A 14,170-nucleotide genomic window follows, 5' to 3' on the forward strand; every position below is an offset into this window, starting at 1 on the left:
AACTTCCTTCACTTTCCTTTTCCTGCTACAGCATTGAAAGAAACATTTAGGATAACTTTTTACATCATGGGAAATTTGCCTTTTGAAGAGCTTCTCAGCTTCCCATAGTTCTTTTTTTAACCTTAGCAGGCATATTACAATATTCCGCATTATTACTCTCAGTGCTATTGTTTTTATATATCTTATACAGTTTTTTTTTTCTCAAACTCTCCCATATGGCTTTGTTCATCCACTGGGGAGACTGCTTCTTCAACTTACTTTTCCTTACTTTTGGAGTAACTCCACATTGTGCCTCAAGAGTAAACCTTTTGATCCTGCTCCAATTTTCATTCACAGTCAAGAAGTTGCACCCAGTCAATATTACTTACATTTGCTCGCATCTAGTTAGCTTAGACTTGGACTAAGTGTCACACATGGACAGAATTATTGTTAAACTGCAGATTTAGTCTGAGATCAGAGCTGTTCAGGTTCTGGGAAACACAGTGCATGGGCAATGCTGGACATTCTTAAGCCATGTGTTAAGCCAATCTTCGTGGCAGTGCTGTGTCAATAGTGTTGGGTGTGATGGCCATGCTGGGTGATTGTGATTGAATACAAGCAGCACAAAATGGTTGTGAAAAGGCCAACGTTCACTTTTTATTTATATCCTCCTGTAGCACAAACTGACACAGAAATGAGTGAAAAGAAAAGGCCCGAAGAGAAAGGCAATTTCTTCGTTATGAAACCAAAGAATGACAAACTTCAGTCTTCCAAAACTCCCTCTTCCAGGGCCTTTGAGCCACTTTAAGTGGGCTGGTGCTGTCCATGGACCTGCTGTATTTCTGTAAGTGGGCTGGTGCTGTCCATGGTCCTGCTGCACTTCTGTAAGTGGGCTGGTGCTGTCCATGGACCTGCTGTATTTCTGTAAGTGGGCTGGTGCTGTCCATGGACCTGCTGTATTTCTGTAACTGTGCCGGTGCTGTCCATGGACCTGCTGTATTTCTGTAAGTGGGCTGGTGCTGTCCATGGACCTGCTGTATTTCTGTAACTGTGCGGTGCTGTCCATGGACCTGCTGTATTTCTGTAAGTGGGCTGGTGCTGTCCATGGACCTGCTGTATTTCTGTAACTGTGCCGGTGCTGTCCATGGACCTGCTGTATTTCTGTAAGTGGGCTGGTGCTGTCCATGGTCCTGCTGCACTTCTGTAAGTGGGCTGGTGCTGTCCATGGACCTGCTGTATTTCTGTAAGTGGGCTGGTGCTGTCCATGGTCCTGCTGCACTTCTGTAAGTGGGCTGGTGCTATCCATGGACCTGCTGTATTTCTGTAAGTGGGCTGGTGCTGTCCATGGTCCTGCTGCACTTCTGTAACTGTGCCGGTGCTGTCCATGGTCCTGCTCTACTTCTGTAAATTGGCCGATGCTGTCCATGGTGCTGCTGTACTTCTGTTAATCTATTTAAGTAGTATTAAATAGATTAGTAAATATTAGTTCTCTTTAAGCCCCCAATCAGATGCCATCTGTATGCTGTATTCCCTTTGAAATGGTATGAATATGTGTTCATAGAGTCCCTGTGGCAAACTTTAACAGTGTGTCATTAATCTATTGGTCTTGGGATTAATTCCAGCCATGGCACGCTGAATTATACCCATTTTCAAATAAAAATTTGCAGTAAAAATTTGTGAGCCGTCCTTGAGAGGATGGTAGTGCTGTAATGATATTTGGGAAATTGTGCTTGCAACTTGGAGGTTATTGTACCCTTGATTTAAAAAAAAAAAAATTTAAAAAAAACTTAGCCTGAACTGCTTCAGTGTTTGTAAAAACTATAACCTGTGTAAACCACCCCTGCTGAGAATTCCAGCTAAGACCAGATTTTAATGCTTTTGGCAGGTCATAGCTGGTCTGTGGCTAGTTAGAGCTGGTCTCTGACTGGAAAAAGCTGGTCAAAGCTGGTTAAGCTTGTAAAGTAAGCTGGTGGTCGACTGGTGAGAAAGATCACTATATAGGCTGGTCAGTTGGTGAGCTAAAAGTATCAAAAACACAGCTTAAACCAGTTTGACTGGCTTCAAGTGGAATTTTCAGCAGGAGTCTCGATGTACATGTCTGTTGAACATAAAAGTCCCCTGTCCTTTTTTTCTGTTTTTCTGTGACATGCAGGTTGATTTTTGCTCATAGTTATTTAATTGAATGGTGTTTTGAACCCTTTTAAGTTTCAAGATCACAAATATGTGATTAGAATGTTCTTAAATGAACATTCTAATGCTGAAGTAACAATCACTACTCGTAATTGAACACAATGCACTTCAAGAACGCTGACTTTAAATTTTGTAAACCACATGATAAGAAACCTAGTCTTAGGAAGGTTTTTAATGCAGCCGACATTGAATGTGATCAACCTTTTGCACATTTTGTGCTTGTGAAACTTGCGCCCTGTCACAACCCTGTCATGCTTCTCAACTACCACTGGAGGGCACTGTTTAGCAGGAAAATAGTTGCCGGGTTATCTGAACAGGGTTCATTTTTATTTTTTCAGTGAAGAGCTGTACACTCATTTAAGAATCATTAGTACATCAGTAAATGAGAGCCTGATAAGGGGATAGAGTCTAATGGCTTTGGATATCTCATGCCATTTCTGTTTATGTGGATTATTCATGCACTGTTAGGCAAAAAATAAAATGTTTGTAAATGAATTATGTTAGTTTTTGTCTGAAGTTGACCATTCATTTGAGATTACCATTCCCGATATAATGAGTAATTCTAAACATGAAACAAGAATTGCACATTCTGAAGAATGGAGTCCTAGAACATTTATACTTAAGTGAATAAATCATAAGCTACGAAATGGCTTGTAGCATGTCTAATGTTTTTAACAAAGTCTTATGAGGCATCACTAAAAATTCCCTAAAAGGGAAATAGTTTTCACCATAATTACCCTATCTTAAATATATGCTATAAAATAATTGGTTTTAAATTGTACTTCCAGTGATACTTTTACAGCGAGCATCACAGCCATTTACTGTTATCATATTCCCAGTAAATTACAATTAAATGACAGCTACATACCCCCTAATCATTGTCTTTATTACTGTGCTGGTGGCAATGGGGATTACTTGACTAGAGGGAAGATCGCATCTACTGGCCCACAAACACCAATTCCAGCTATAATAACATGGTTTTTCTTAGCAGCCTCCCATCCGAGTACTAATCAGCCCCACACTTGCTTTGCTTTGCCGATTCAGCAGGAGCAGGGTGCATGGTGGGATGGCTGCTGGTATTTTACAGAACCTTTTCTAATCGGGTAAATTTAAGTAAAAACAAAGACAATGCACATTTGACATATTAAGCAGTTTTTTTATGCTGCCGAAATGTATTTTCTTAGGACCCAGGTTGGGACGGGCCCTTAGAACACCATGAAGAATTTACCATGACAACCACATACAGTTCCCTTTTTTATATTTTTATTACGCAAAACCATGTAAAGATTGTATGAAATGTAAATGTACAAAAGCAGTAACACTGAAACCTTCAACAAAGATGTTCAATGACAATTTAAAAACAATGGAATAACAACAAACTTCTGAATCATTGCATTTATATAGCACTTTTCCACATGCTCAAAGTGCTATACAGTAAAGGGGGAACTCACCCCAACCTCAATGTGGGGCACCCGCCTGGATTATGCACGGCAGCCATTTTGCACCAAAACGCTGAACACATATCAGTGAGGTGGAGAGGGACGGATTTTTTAAAAAAAAGATTGTTTTATAAATGAAGGCTTGTTGGATGCCTGTCAAATCACTGCGTACGCACAGTTCTTTATCATGGTGATTTATGTTGGGTTTCTGATGGTGCCAGCCCATTATAGTTTGAATTGTACCACCGCGCCACTGATCACAGCCATTGTTTTATACGTATAGCAAAGTGCCAATGCTAAACGGTAATCGTCGATCAGACTGTAAAAGTTCACACAAGGATAACCGTAATCCACGATCGTTGCTTTGAGGGTCACTTACAGGCAGGTCCGCTGCGCTACTCATCACTAATTATGTGATGAAGTTGCCCCCCCCAAAATTTCTTTCTGCCTCCCAATCACACCAGTCTACATCCGGGACTGCCTACGCTGTATGCGTGTTTGCATGTATGCGTGTGTATGCATACCTCTCATAGTCTACATTTATATGTATTACAGCGCCCTGTGACAGTGACTGTTGGAAGCGCCCTGTCTCTGGTACTGCCAGCTTCAGTCCAGGCGGACTGCGGTGTTGGCATAGCTTGAGTCCATTATTCTTTGAAGTGAATTTCTGGAATGCACTAGTTCCGCGCGTAGTAAATCAGTGGCTAACTGAAAGGTAGAACTGAATCTGACTGAACTGCGGTACATGAAATCATGGAGCAGCCTAATCTTGCTGTCTGAGAGCTGCGTGTTAGGGTGCTCGTGTGTGCGGTTGTGAGAGTGTAAGAGAGTGAGTGACAGAGAGAGAGCGAGAAATAGTGCTGTAGTGGCGTTCCTTTGAACAAAGCCACTTCTTGTGAGGTCGGGGTAGGTAGCCTAAGCTCAACGCATGTCCATAAATCCATAAGCAAAGATGAAAAATATTGTTGAGATGAGAGAAATGAAATAAGGATGGTTTATTAAACGTCAAAAAATACAGAAAAAAGAATAATTCACAGCATGGCAGGGTTGAAAAACTGTTGGCCTTCTCTCCCCTAACCTGCCCTCTCACCCCTATACCACACCCTGATATACTCATGTGGGCTCCTCGCAGGTCATAGGTGATGTCAAAATAAAAGTCTTAGAAATAATATTTCAGAATATTTTAAAAAGGGCTCCTGCAAGTGCTAATGTCACCGCATCTAATAATGTGTTGTTTTAGCATCTGTGCTTCTTGCAACAGTTTGGCTGATTAAAATAAGCGACAACAATATTAATTCTCACAACTCCATAAGCACAACTGTACCTACTGAATCTGTCTGCTGTTAATCATCTGTGAAGCGTCATTTCTTTGCATCTTCGGCAGCCGGGGGGCATGCTTGCTGACTCCAGAAGCATGTGCGGAATCCACTATGAATTAGCGAAAGAAAAGGAGTTTAAATAATAATAATAATAATAATAATAGAACAGCGGTCCACACGATGCGAAACCCTGCGCATCTCCAGTTATGGCTTTGGAAAGGCGGTTTGTTCCGTCTTTCTGTCTGAAGAAAGACGGAACAAACTCCTTGGCAGCGGTCTCCAGACTGAAGCGCCACTAAGCCTGACATTTGGCTCCCCTCCACGTTCCGTCTCAATCTGCCAACATTTTAATTGCTGGTGCAAAGCAAGGACACCAGGTACTAGGTGAGCAGGGGAAAACTGCAATCCCAAATCCATTTATTTAAAATAAGCCATAAGTATTGAACAACAATAAAAAACTAGCACGCCATGCTTTCCACCAAAGGCAAGATGGAATATCAGTGTTCTTTCTGGTTGTTTTCTTCATCCAGAAGAGCAACGGGTGAAATCAGAACAAACCCTCGACCTGTGTTGGGCCAACACCCTGAAAGGTACCTTGAAAAAGTTTTTCCAAAACTTGAAGGGAACGCATTCAGCTGCCGGGAGGCTTAAAGGCATGTCCTGGAGGAATATTATTTGCCTTGCTGTGCTCAAGCGTTTATAATCAAAGAAGTCTCCTCCTCAGTCTTCACCCCCACCCGGTCACCCGAGTACCTCACGTGAAGCAACGAGCTCGATAGCTAGAGGTAACGTTAGTAGCGTGAAATGAGTGACAGTAAGAAGGCGGATTAGATTATAGCCTAATTAATTACGTTATGTTGAACGTATAGCTTAACTAATTCCATTATGTTGAACGCAATTGTTTTCTTTGTTGCTGGAGAATTTTAGAAGATTTTGGACCGGAAGTCATTATTGTCACCAGCTTCACACTGCTAGTAACATTTACTTACAGGTCCGACAGAAAACAAGCCGACTCTTTTTTCATGCCCTTGGGGAACATCAGCTGACACCGCTGAGGAAAAGCAATTCCAAGGTTGACTCTAGTTCTTCAACAAGCCTCGCTTCTGCCGAAAACCAATTCCAAACCGCGGTGGCCACTGTGGCCGCACTCAGCCCTTCTCCACACAGAAAAGCACGCCGTGCCTAAATGACCCGCTGGCTTGGTAGGTATCGGGGCATTTGGGCTGTTCGTGTGTCTGAAAGAGTTGCTGCACTCATTGGCTGAAATGGGGGAAACAAGTCCAGTAGTTCAGTATTCTGGAATGGCCCGCGGCCAAGAGCGCAGGTTTAGATCGCACTGACCTGAAAATAGTTGACCACCTAAGCTCTTCATCTTGGAAGAATTGGAGCAAATGTGCACGAAAGGATAGGGAATAAATACATGCACTGTATACCTTGATCTAATTCAAACAATCACAAGTGCGTGTAGACATTGTACGTGTGCTAGTGTGCTGACATCAGAGGTCAGTTGAGGACAGAGGCATTTGACAGGTTTGTTTGATAATCTGTAAACATTAGCACCAGCAAATTCATTCACATTCACAAAGGGGCATTTATCCTCCCTGAGCTGCGAAGGGGGAGGAGGCACAATGAGGGGGGGGGGCAGGAGGGGCTCAGAAAGAGGGACTGTTTACAAGCAGCCCCCCCACCCCCCCACCCCCCCCACGAACTGAAGAGCATTAATCTATGCTGTCTGCCAAAACTCTCATCTATATAAGTCTATATCTGTCAAGATTAATGAGAATGGACCACCAGCACAGCAAGCCCTCCCTCTCTCTCCCTCACTCTGTCTCTCCCACTCTCACACACACACTCACTCTTTCAGGTATAAGTGAAAACTGAATCCGAGGACAGTATGTGTGATGAAAGTGTTTAAGTGAATCTACACCAGTGTTAAAAGTGCACTGTTCTTTACTAATCCTGCACGTGCCCTCAGTGTACAGACACCTGGAGTACTGGAATCCCGCCACTACTGACGATAGACTGTGCCACGCCCCCCCCCCCACCCCACCCCACCCCCACCCCCACCCCCAGAGCTGCTTTATCACGAGTTAGCAGCTAGCGCCGGTCGCAGCGAGCGAAAAACTTGCGGGGGCAAAGGGGGGCCTTTCGGACCTCTTAAAAATTGGGGGTACGCAACAGTAACCCCCGCTCCTTTTCGGCGGACGGCATCACGCGGCACTCTCTCTCTCTCTCTCTCTGTGAACGGAGGGCGGCGCGCGGGTGATTATTTTTTGGGATTGTAGTCGCGAGCCGCCACCTGCGACTCCTCCGCTGCAGCTGCAGCCTCCGGCGCCCCTTTCACTCCTTCTCCCGTCCCCGCCATCGGGGGGGGGGGGGGGGGGGGGGGGTTTGGTGGCGCGAGACCCTCACATCCTGCCTGCCCGACGGTGCCAGGGACCAGCCTGCAGGGGATTATGGGAATGCGATTACGGCGGCGCAAGAGAACCGGCCTGACAGGTTAATAAACTGCTGGTCCAGAGGCCCCCTCCTCAGCCCCCCCATCAGCCCGCCTCCCCGTCCCCCAAATCCTTGAATAATAACAAACGCCAAGTGCAGAGGTGCAAAGACACCCACTCCTCCACCCCACCTGCAAACCTTACTTCAGCTTTCTCTTTTTAATTTTTTTTTAAAAGGAACTTTATTTGTACTTCATTTAACAAAGTACATTAGAGTGGTTGAATACTGCGTAATATAATAATAATAATAATTTTTAAAAACGACCACTTAAAATGTCCTTTATTATTTCAAGGATTGCCAAGCCCTTTAAGTTCTCTTACCGGCATGGTTTTAGTACCGTCTATGATTAAAAACCTATTTTAAGATCCTTCTTGGCTGTATTTTCCATAATTTAATTTTCTCTGAACATATTATCCCACAAACCTGTACCTTCTCAGCAGTTGCTTGTTTCATCTATAACTGGACATCATTGCAGGAAGTTCGGTTGTTGAATCTAAAGCTTCACGTGCAATAAAATGAACCATTCTTTCTGCATGTGTGTGTGTGTGTGTGTGTGCGCGTGAGAGAGAGATTTTTTAAAAATATATTCATTTATTCATTAATGGGCATATGGCCCCGTTAAAATCAGATCCCAAGAATGGGACAACCAGGTGACTCCTGCTCCTGATACATGGTTCTGGGGATCGATGGTCCTTGTCGTCTGGTGTTTAATTGTGACCATCTCAAGTAAATCAGACCTGCATGGGTGATTGAAATGTGATCTTTATGGCTCAGTTAGCAAACACCGCCGAAACAAGGATTTCCATACACATACGTCTGTCTATAAAAGTAGAGCTCTTCTTTAATGAAAGTTACAGAGCTGAACGGCGCATTTGAAAAGCGAAATCAATAAACATTCAGCTATTTCATGCGTCTTATACTCAAGTATCATGCAGCGAAACGGCTTTAAAATAGTTTTGTTCAATTTTACCTCTTGTTCAGTTTGGGACGGATCGATCAGCGTCGGTGTTCACATCTCTGTGGAGAATGCCGTAAACTCTGCCGTAGGCATTCTTTCCACAGACACTCAACACCATCAATTTTCTTTAAAGCATGGAGACAGACGATACTGATGCGGTTCGCTTCCAAGATGAGACCCCTTCCTCGTCCCTCTCATCCACTGGGCCAGGCTGATGCGCGAGGTCTTCCACTCACCACGTGATAAATTCAGCACAAACGCGGGCCAGAAGCACTGCTGTGAGGTCGAACCTCTCCTTAAAATGTATCGTTATCCATCTGGCGGAATTGTCTTGACGAAGCAAGGAATACTGAAGTTTGAATTAATAAATGCGCGAAAGCGTCTGTGCTAAGAACAGTGCTGTTAAAGGATGATATCTTCAAGCAAGTTGGTATCCACATTTTACGATGCAAAAACGGAGAAAATATAAAACATGCAGTTAACTCCAATGCGTAATTAAATATGCAGTTAACTCAAATGCGTTGTTAAACATGCAGACAATTTCGAAGTGCATTGAGAATGTTGTCGACTCCAAATCGTTTGTATTTAATCTCTAAAACGTTATAAAACATGGTGTCTACTCCAAATCGCCATTAAACATGCAGTGTACTCCCAAAAAAAAAAAGTTATTTATCATGCAGTCAACTTCAAGACATTATCAGACATGCTGTCAACTCCAAAACGTTATTAAACATATTGTCAACTCCAGAATGTTCAGTCCGATGATTTAATGCCTTAGGAATCAGTCACGTGTTTCATCTCACTAATGGCAATAGGCTTTATTTGTCATTTTCATGTTAAGTTCATGGTCAACTTATTGCAAGTGTTTGCCATCTTTTACTTAGCCCAATTAAGTGTCTTATTCAGAAACAGTCAGATTCAGTAAGCCGTTGTGTTCTGTTCGTTAAGACATAAATGATTTTGTGTGAGTGGACTTCGGTGTAGGTGTTAAGACTGACCGTGACAGTTTTTCAGTTGTAAAAAGAACTACATTGGCGTCTTTTCTGTTACTATTTTGATTGAGACTAACAATTAATTTTGTTGACTGTGAATATTAATCTGGAAGCTTCACCCCTTCCCAGAACCCCAATATAATAAATTTAATACATAACTTTTTTCCTAGTCTATCCTCTAATTCATTTTATCATCTAGATTGAACATCATATTTTGTAGATATATTTACTGAATATTGCATCTTCATTTCTAAATCAGCAACTCAATGTTACATTTTCTTTTGCTAATGGTGCAAATGTTGTGTTGTATTTGTGTAGGTACATACGCATTTTAACAAAGTGAATTTCTGTAAATTATCCTATAAAATATGAGTAAGGAAATGAGTTGAAAACAATCTGTTTAGAACACCAGAATGTGGAAAGCAAATGTGTTTCCAACAACAACCATTGAGATTAGGAGAACTAATCGTTAAAGTACATTTTTACTGCTCACTTTGAGTTATACGCGGGGTTTGAAATAAATTAACTACAGAAATCTGAAATCCAGAATCTGGTCACGCTAATAAATGATAAAAGGGCTTGCCATGCTCTGCCCATTTGCACTGCCCAACCATGCTTCTAAGATGCAACTACACTTGAAATGAAGCTTTTTTTTAAAGCCACCCACCCACACAGACACAGACACATGCACATGCGCACGCATACACACACACACACACACACACACACGCATACACACAAACATTCTAAGCTGCCTTTCATGCTTGGACCAATTAATTACTGCAGTCTCCTGTTTTATCATGTGTGTGTGTGCGTGCCTGAGTGTGTATGTGTGTGCATGTGTCTGTGTTGGCAGACGCTCTTATTCAGTGTACAATAAGTGCATAATGAAGGTCGTAGGAACAACTAAAGAACATAGATCAGATAAGGTACAATCCTCATAAGTTATCTAAAGTTATGAATATCAAGTCTAGTTCACACAATAAGCTGATGGGTCAGCACAGAATTACAGATATCTCCAACTGTCATTCGGTATGTGTGACAAGTCGAATGACGATATCTTCGACATCATAGAGGTATTTAAAAGGTATTTTGACTAAACAGATGTATTTGCAGGTATCTTCAATTGCTGTTCTTACAAATCAGGCTGCTGCAGATAATGAATTGTAATTATGACCGGTCACATAGCAATTACAACTTGTAAAAATCCATCTGTAGATATCTAAAATGTAATTATGGACAGTAAAGCGAGACTATTAATGTTAAGAGGGCTTGCCATAGCAGAGTGCCTTCTGGATATGTGAGAGAATAAGTTCATGTGGTAGTCTCGGGGACTGTGTGTGTGTGTGTGGGGGGGTGGGGGGGGGGGGAGGGGGGGGGGGGGGGGGTGAACAAATGGGGTGAAATGAGGGAGAGGACATTTAGAATATGCATGCAGAGGAAACGAAAAATGCATTTGACAGCTTTATAGAAAATAGGGAGGCTGGGAGGGTAGGAGGGGAGACTCTAAAGGAGTTTGGTTCACAGATGGATGGACAGACCGAGGGAGGAAGGTAGACGGCATAGAAAACCTCGTGTGGAAGACACACAACAGAACATAGATCGCGCCGAGATATGCCAAGCGGGACAAGAGAGGAAGTATATTAGAGACGTCATGGCGTGGAATTTACAATAAGCTATGTTGCTTGTGAGCGCGTGCCCCATCGCTGTTGTGTTCATTTAAATGCGCTATTGCTGCGAAGCCGCATTCCGTTGGACTGACATTGATTTTCAATGAATGCGTGAATACGTACGCAAAGCGTATGTAAGTGTGTATTTCTCCTCTCCTTTGGCTTTGATGCTGATGGTCGCGTGGAACCTATTATACATTGGCTATACAGCTATTTATATTTGAAATGAACGTTACAACGTTTGTCTCAAAAAAATACGTAATTTATATTATATCGAGAACCTAGAGTTATGTTTATTGCTTTCATTAAGAAGCTTTCATTCAAAAAGAAGGCTTACTGACAACTATGTGACGTGCGCTGATTTCATGGATAATTGGTTGCTTCTGAATATTTTATGTTTTTACTGAACATGGGCCCCTACCAAACTTCAAAACAAATGCGCTTGTAGCCTACTCAGTTTATTCTTTTGAGATTTTGTTTATTCAGTCAACGTTCTGAGACCAAGATTAAGTGCGGCATTTAAAAATCGCATACGTAATAATGACTAATGAAATTTGTCCCAAACAGACAGAAGAACCGATAAAGCAATCAAGATTAAAAAGCTAAATACCTAGTCTCTGCTATTTGAATTCTCCCTTGCAAGCTAACAGGTCACCTAAACGATAGTAAACATATCGATTGCTTACACAAAATACTTGTCTGGATTATAAAACCAACAAATACTTACACATCCTGCACATCGAGTGAGTTTACTACACGTGACTCCAGGAATACTCGCTTGGATGCAATTGTTTTAAAATGCTGAAAATCAAAAAAAAAAAAAATTCTTCTGACATGATTTTATAAAATATTTTAATATTGAAGTCGAACAACAAGCTGGTAAATAAACCTTGATAAAAATAAAATAAAAAAAAACACAAAAAAAAAAAAAAACAATGAAGATTACTATATCGTAAAGCATTTCTGCAGTCCTACTCTTCAGACTCAATATTTAATTATCTCTGCAACTTGGCATGCGCTGGTAAACGGAATACTTTGGACAGCCTCTGAAATCCTACCACATCGGACCGAAATGCTCAGTGACGAACAGTGCGCGTTCTGACGGACGCGCAGGATTGTTCGAGCAGCTTTGTCGGAACCAGTGAGTGACTGACGGAAGGCTAGATGAGCGCATTCGCTTCGGATTGACAGGCGAATGCTAGAGTGCCGCGCGTTTTCTCGCAAAAATGTGCCAGTATGCAGACGTCCATAGGGGGAGAACGGCATCTCTGACAGAAGCGGGGAAGCTCTTCTTAAAACACACCACCTTCCACGGTTTGAGGCACGTCTTTCTGGCTGGGTCGTACCCGCGCAGGCTGGCGTGGCTGCTGGCTTTCTTGACGACTCTCGCGCTCCTGTTCACCTGGTCCACCAACCGGGTGCGGTACCTGCTGTCCTCGCCTGTTCACACCAAGGCGCATATGGTCTACGCCAAGCGACTCGTATTCCCAGCAGTTACTATCTGTAACCAGAATCTTCTGTTGCCGAGGCGCATGAAGAAGACGGACATCTTTAGCGCAGGACGGTGGCTAGGGCTCTTGGGAAGAAACTGGCAGCTGTCCCCTGGGGCCAGAGAGGCGTTAACCCCCTCGACCGAGAGCGGGCACCCCAGCAACGACCCGCCGTGGTCCCCACTTTCACGCATATTGGACTTCAACCACTTTCTCCCCCCGCCCCGGGAATCCCAGCAGACGATGAAGCAGCTCCTGGATCGGCTCGGGCACCAGCTCGAGGAAATGCTACTGCACTGCCGTTTCCAGGGAGAGCAATGCGGGCCCCGGAACTTCAGTACCGTGAGTGTTTGGAAAGTGCTGAAATTCACCGCAATCACTGGCCGTTAGCACCAGAGCGCTTTCCGCTTCGTGTCAACGCGATTCGCCTTGCAACAAGTTTCTCCCTGAAACGTCGAGCCCCAAGCAGAACTTGTTTTCATTATTAGCGTGCAGCGCCACGCTCATACATTCACACTCCAATACGCACTCACACTCCCTCACGGTTTCTTTAAACGTATAATTTCCGTGTTGTGCTTCCCCCTCCGCTTTACTTAAAATTTGTGTTTTAAAATGCAAGTTGAATCCCCACTTCGCACTTGGGTTAGTTCCAGGAGTAGGCGCTGTTTTGGTAGAATTTACTGCAGTGAGATATTTTTGCAGATAGTAGTTTTATGTCCACTTGGATCTGAAACTACAAAAGTTAGCAATTGTGCGTTTAATGGGCTTGTCAAACGATAAGGTTTATTTACGACAGTTCTTATTTCTCTGCTGAAAACAGTTTTTAACACCTATTGGCTCGCTTTTAGAATGCAGCGCACAGAAAACCCATTTAGCCTGTAGCTTTTAATATTGCCTTGGTTTTTGTTGTTCCCCATGCTATGCTTCATTACACGAGTAATAAAAAAACAAAACAATTAATGACTTTCACCCATTAGCTGTGTTTGCATTATTAAAGCCATCCCCGTGACTGAGCTTTAGGTGTAAGTCAGGGATCATAATATCAGGTTGTGCTGTTGGTGGGTTTATAATTGTGGGCTCAGAAATGAAGGGGAATGTAAAATCTGATGGTAAAGTGCAGATAAATGTTTCCTGTTTGTAACTTTGGTCAGGTGTTCTATTTTGTTCACTCAGATATCTTTTTTCCCCCTATGCATTCTAAAAATTAATAACAATAACAGCAGACCTGGTAGCAGAGCAGGCTGTGCAGTTGTCTAGGACCAAAACCATCTCTGGGCCACAAAATTCAAGTTTAATTAAAACAAAATGATTTGGTGATTTATGTTGGAGCACTTTGAGGCCACAACAACATTCATGTTTAGGACCATCAAAACCTTAGAGCTGGGCTTCATGCTGCGATGAGAATCTGACTGTTCATCTTGTAATTCCACTGTGATGTGTATTCTCCGTAGCTGTTCATAGCCTGGGCCAGATATCTTCAGTATTGGCCCTGACAGACCACAGGGTCTGCTGGTTTTTCGTTTTCCCCTTAATATCAGGAATCGATTCGGATCCAAGAAACCACATGAGGTGAGTTGACTGTGTAATCAACTCCTTTCATTGATCAATTAAGCGCAGAGTTACTACAAAAACAA

General features: G+C 42.8%; 1 protein-coding gene across 6 annotated transcripts in view; it reads left to right on the forward strand.

Annotated features, from left to right (window-relative positions):
* Window positions 1-14,170, forward strand: part of LOC135237794 (acid-sensing ion channel 1B) — a 178,278-nt gene that overhangs the window by 126,620 nt on the left and 37,488 nt on the right. The window contains exon 1 of one of the 6 annotated variants that reach the window (XM_064305250.1): window positions 11,968-12,878. The exons of the other annotated variants lie outside the window; for them this stretch is intronic. Within the exon in view, the coding sequence (XP_064161320.1) occupies window positions 12,273-12,878 (606 nt within the window). The 5' untranslated portion in view covers window positions 11,968-12,272. Of the gene's footprint in view, window positions 1-11,967; window positions 12,879-14,170 lie in introns of those variants that run through there. 6 annotated transcript variants of the gene reach the window in all.

This window comes from Anguilla rostrata, chromosome 13, assembly GCF_018555375.3.
Source record: "Anguilla rostrata isolate EN2019 chromosome 13, ASM1855537v3, whole genome shotgun sequence".
NCBI lineage: Eukaryota > Metazoa > Chordata > Actinopteri > Anguilliformes > Anguillidae > Anguilla > Anguilla rostrata.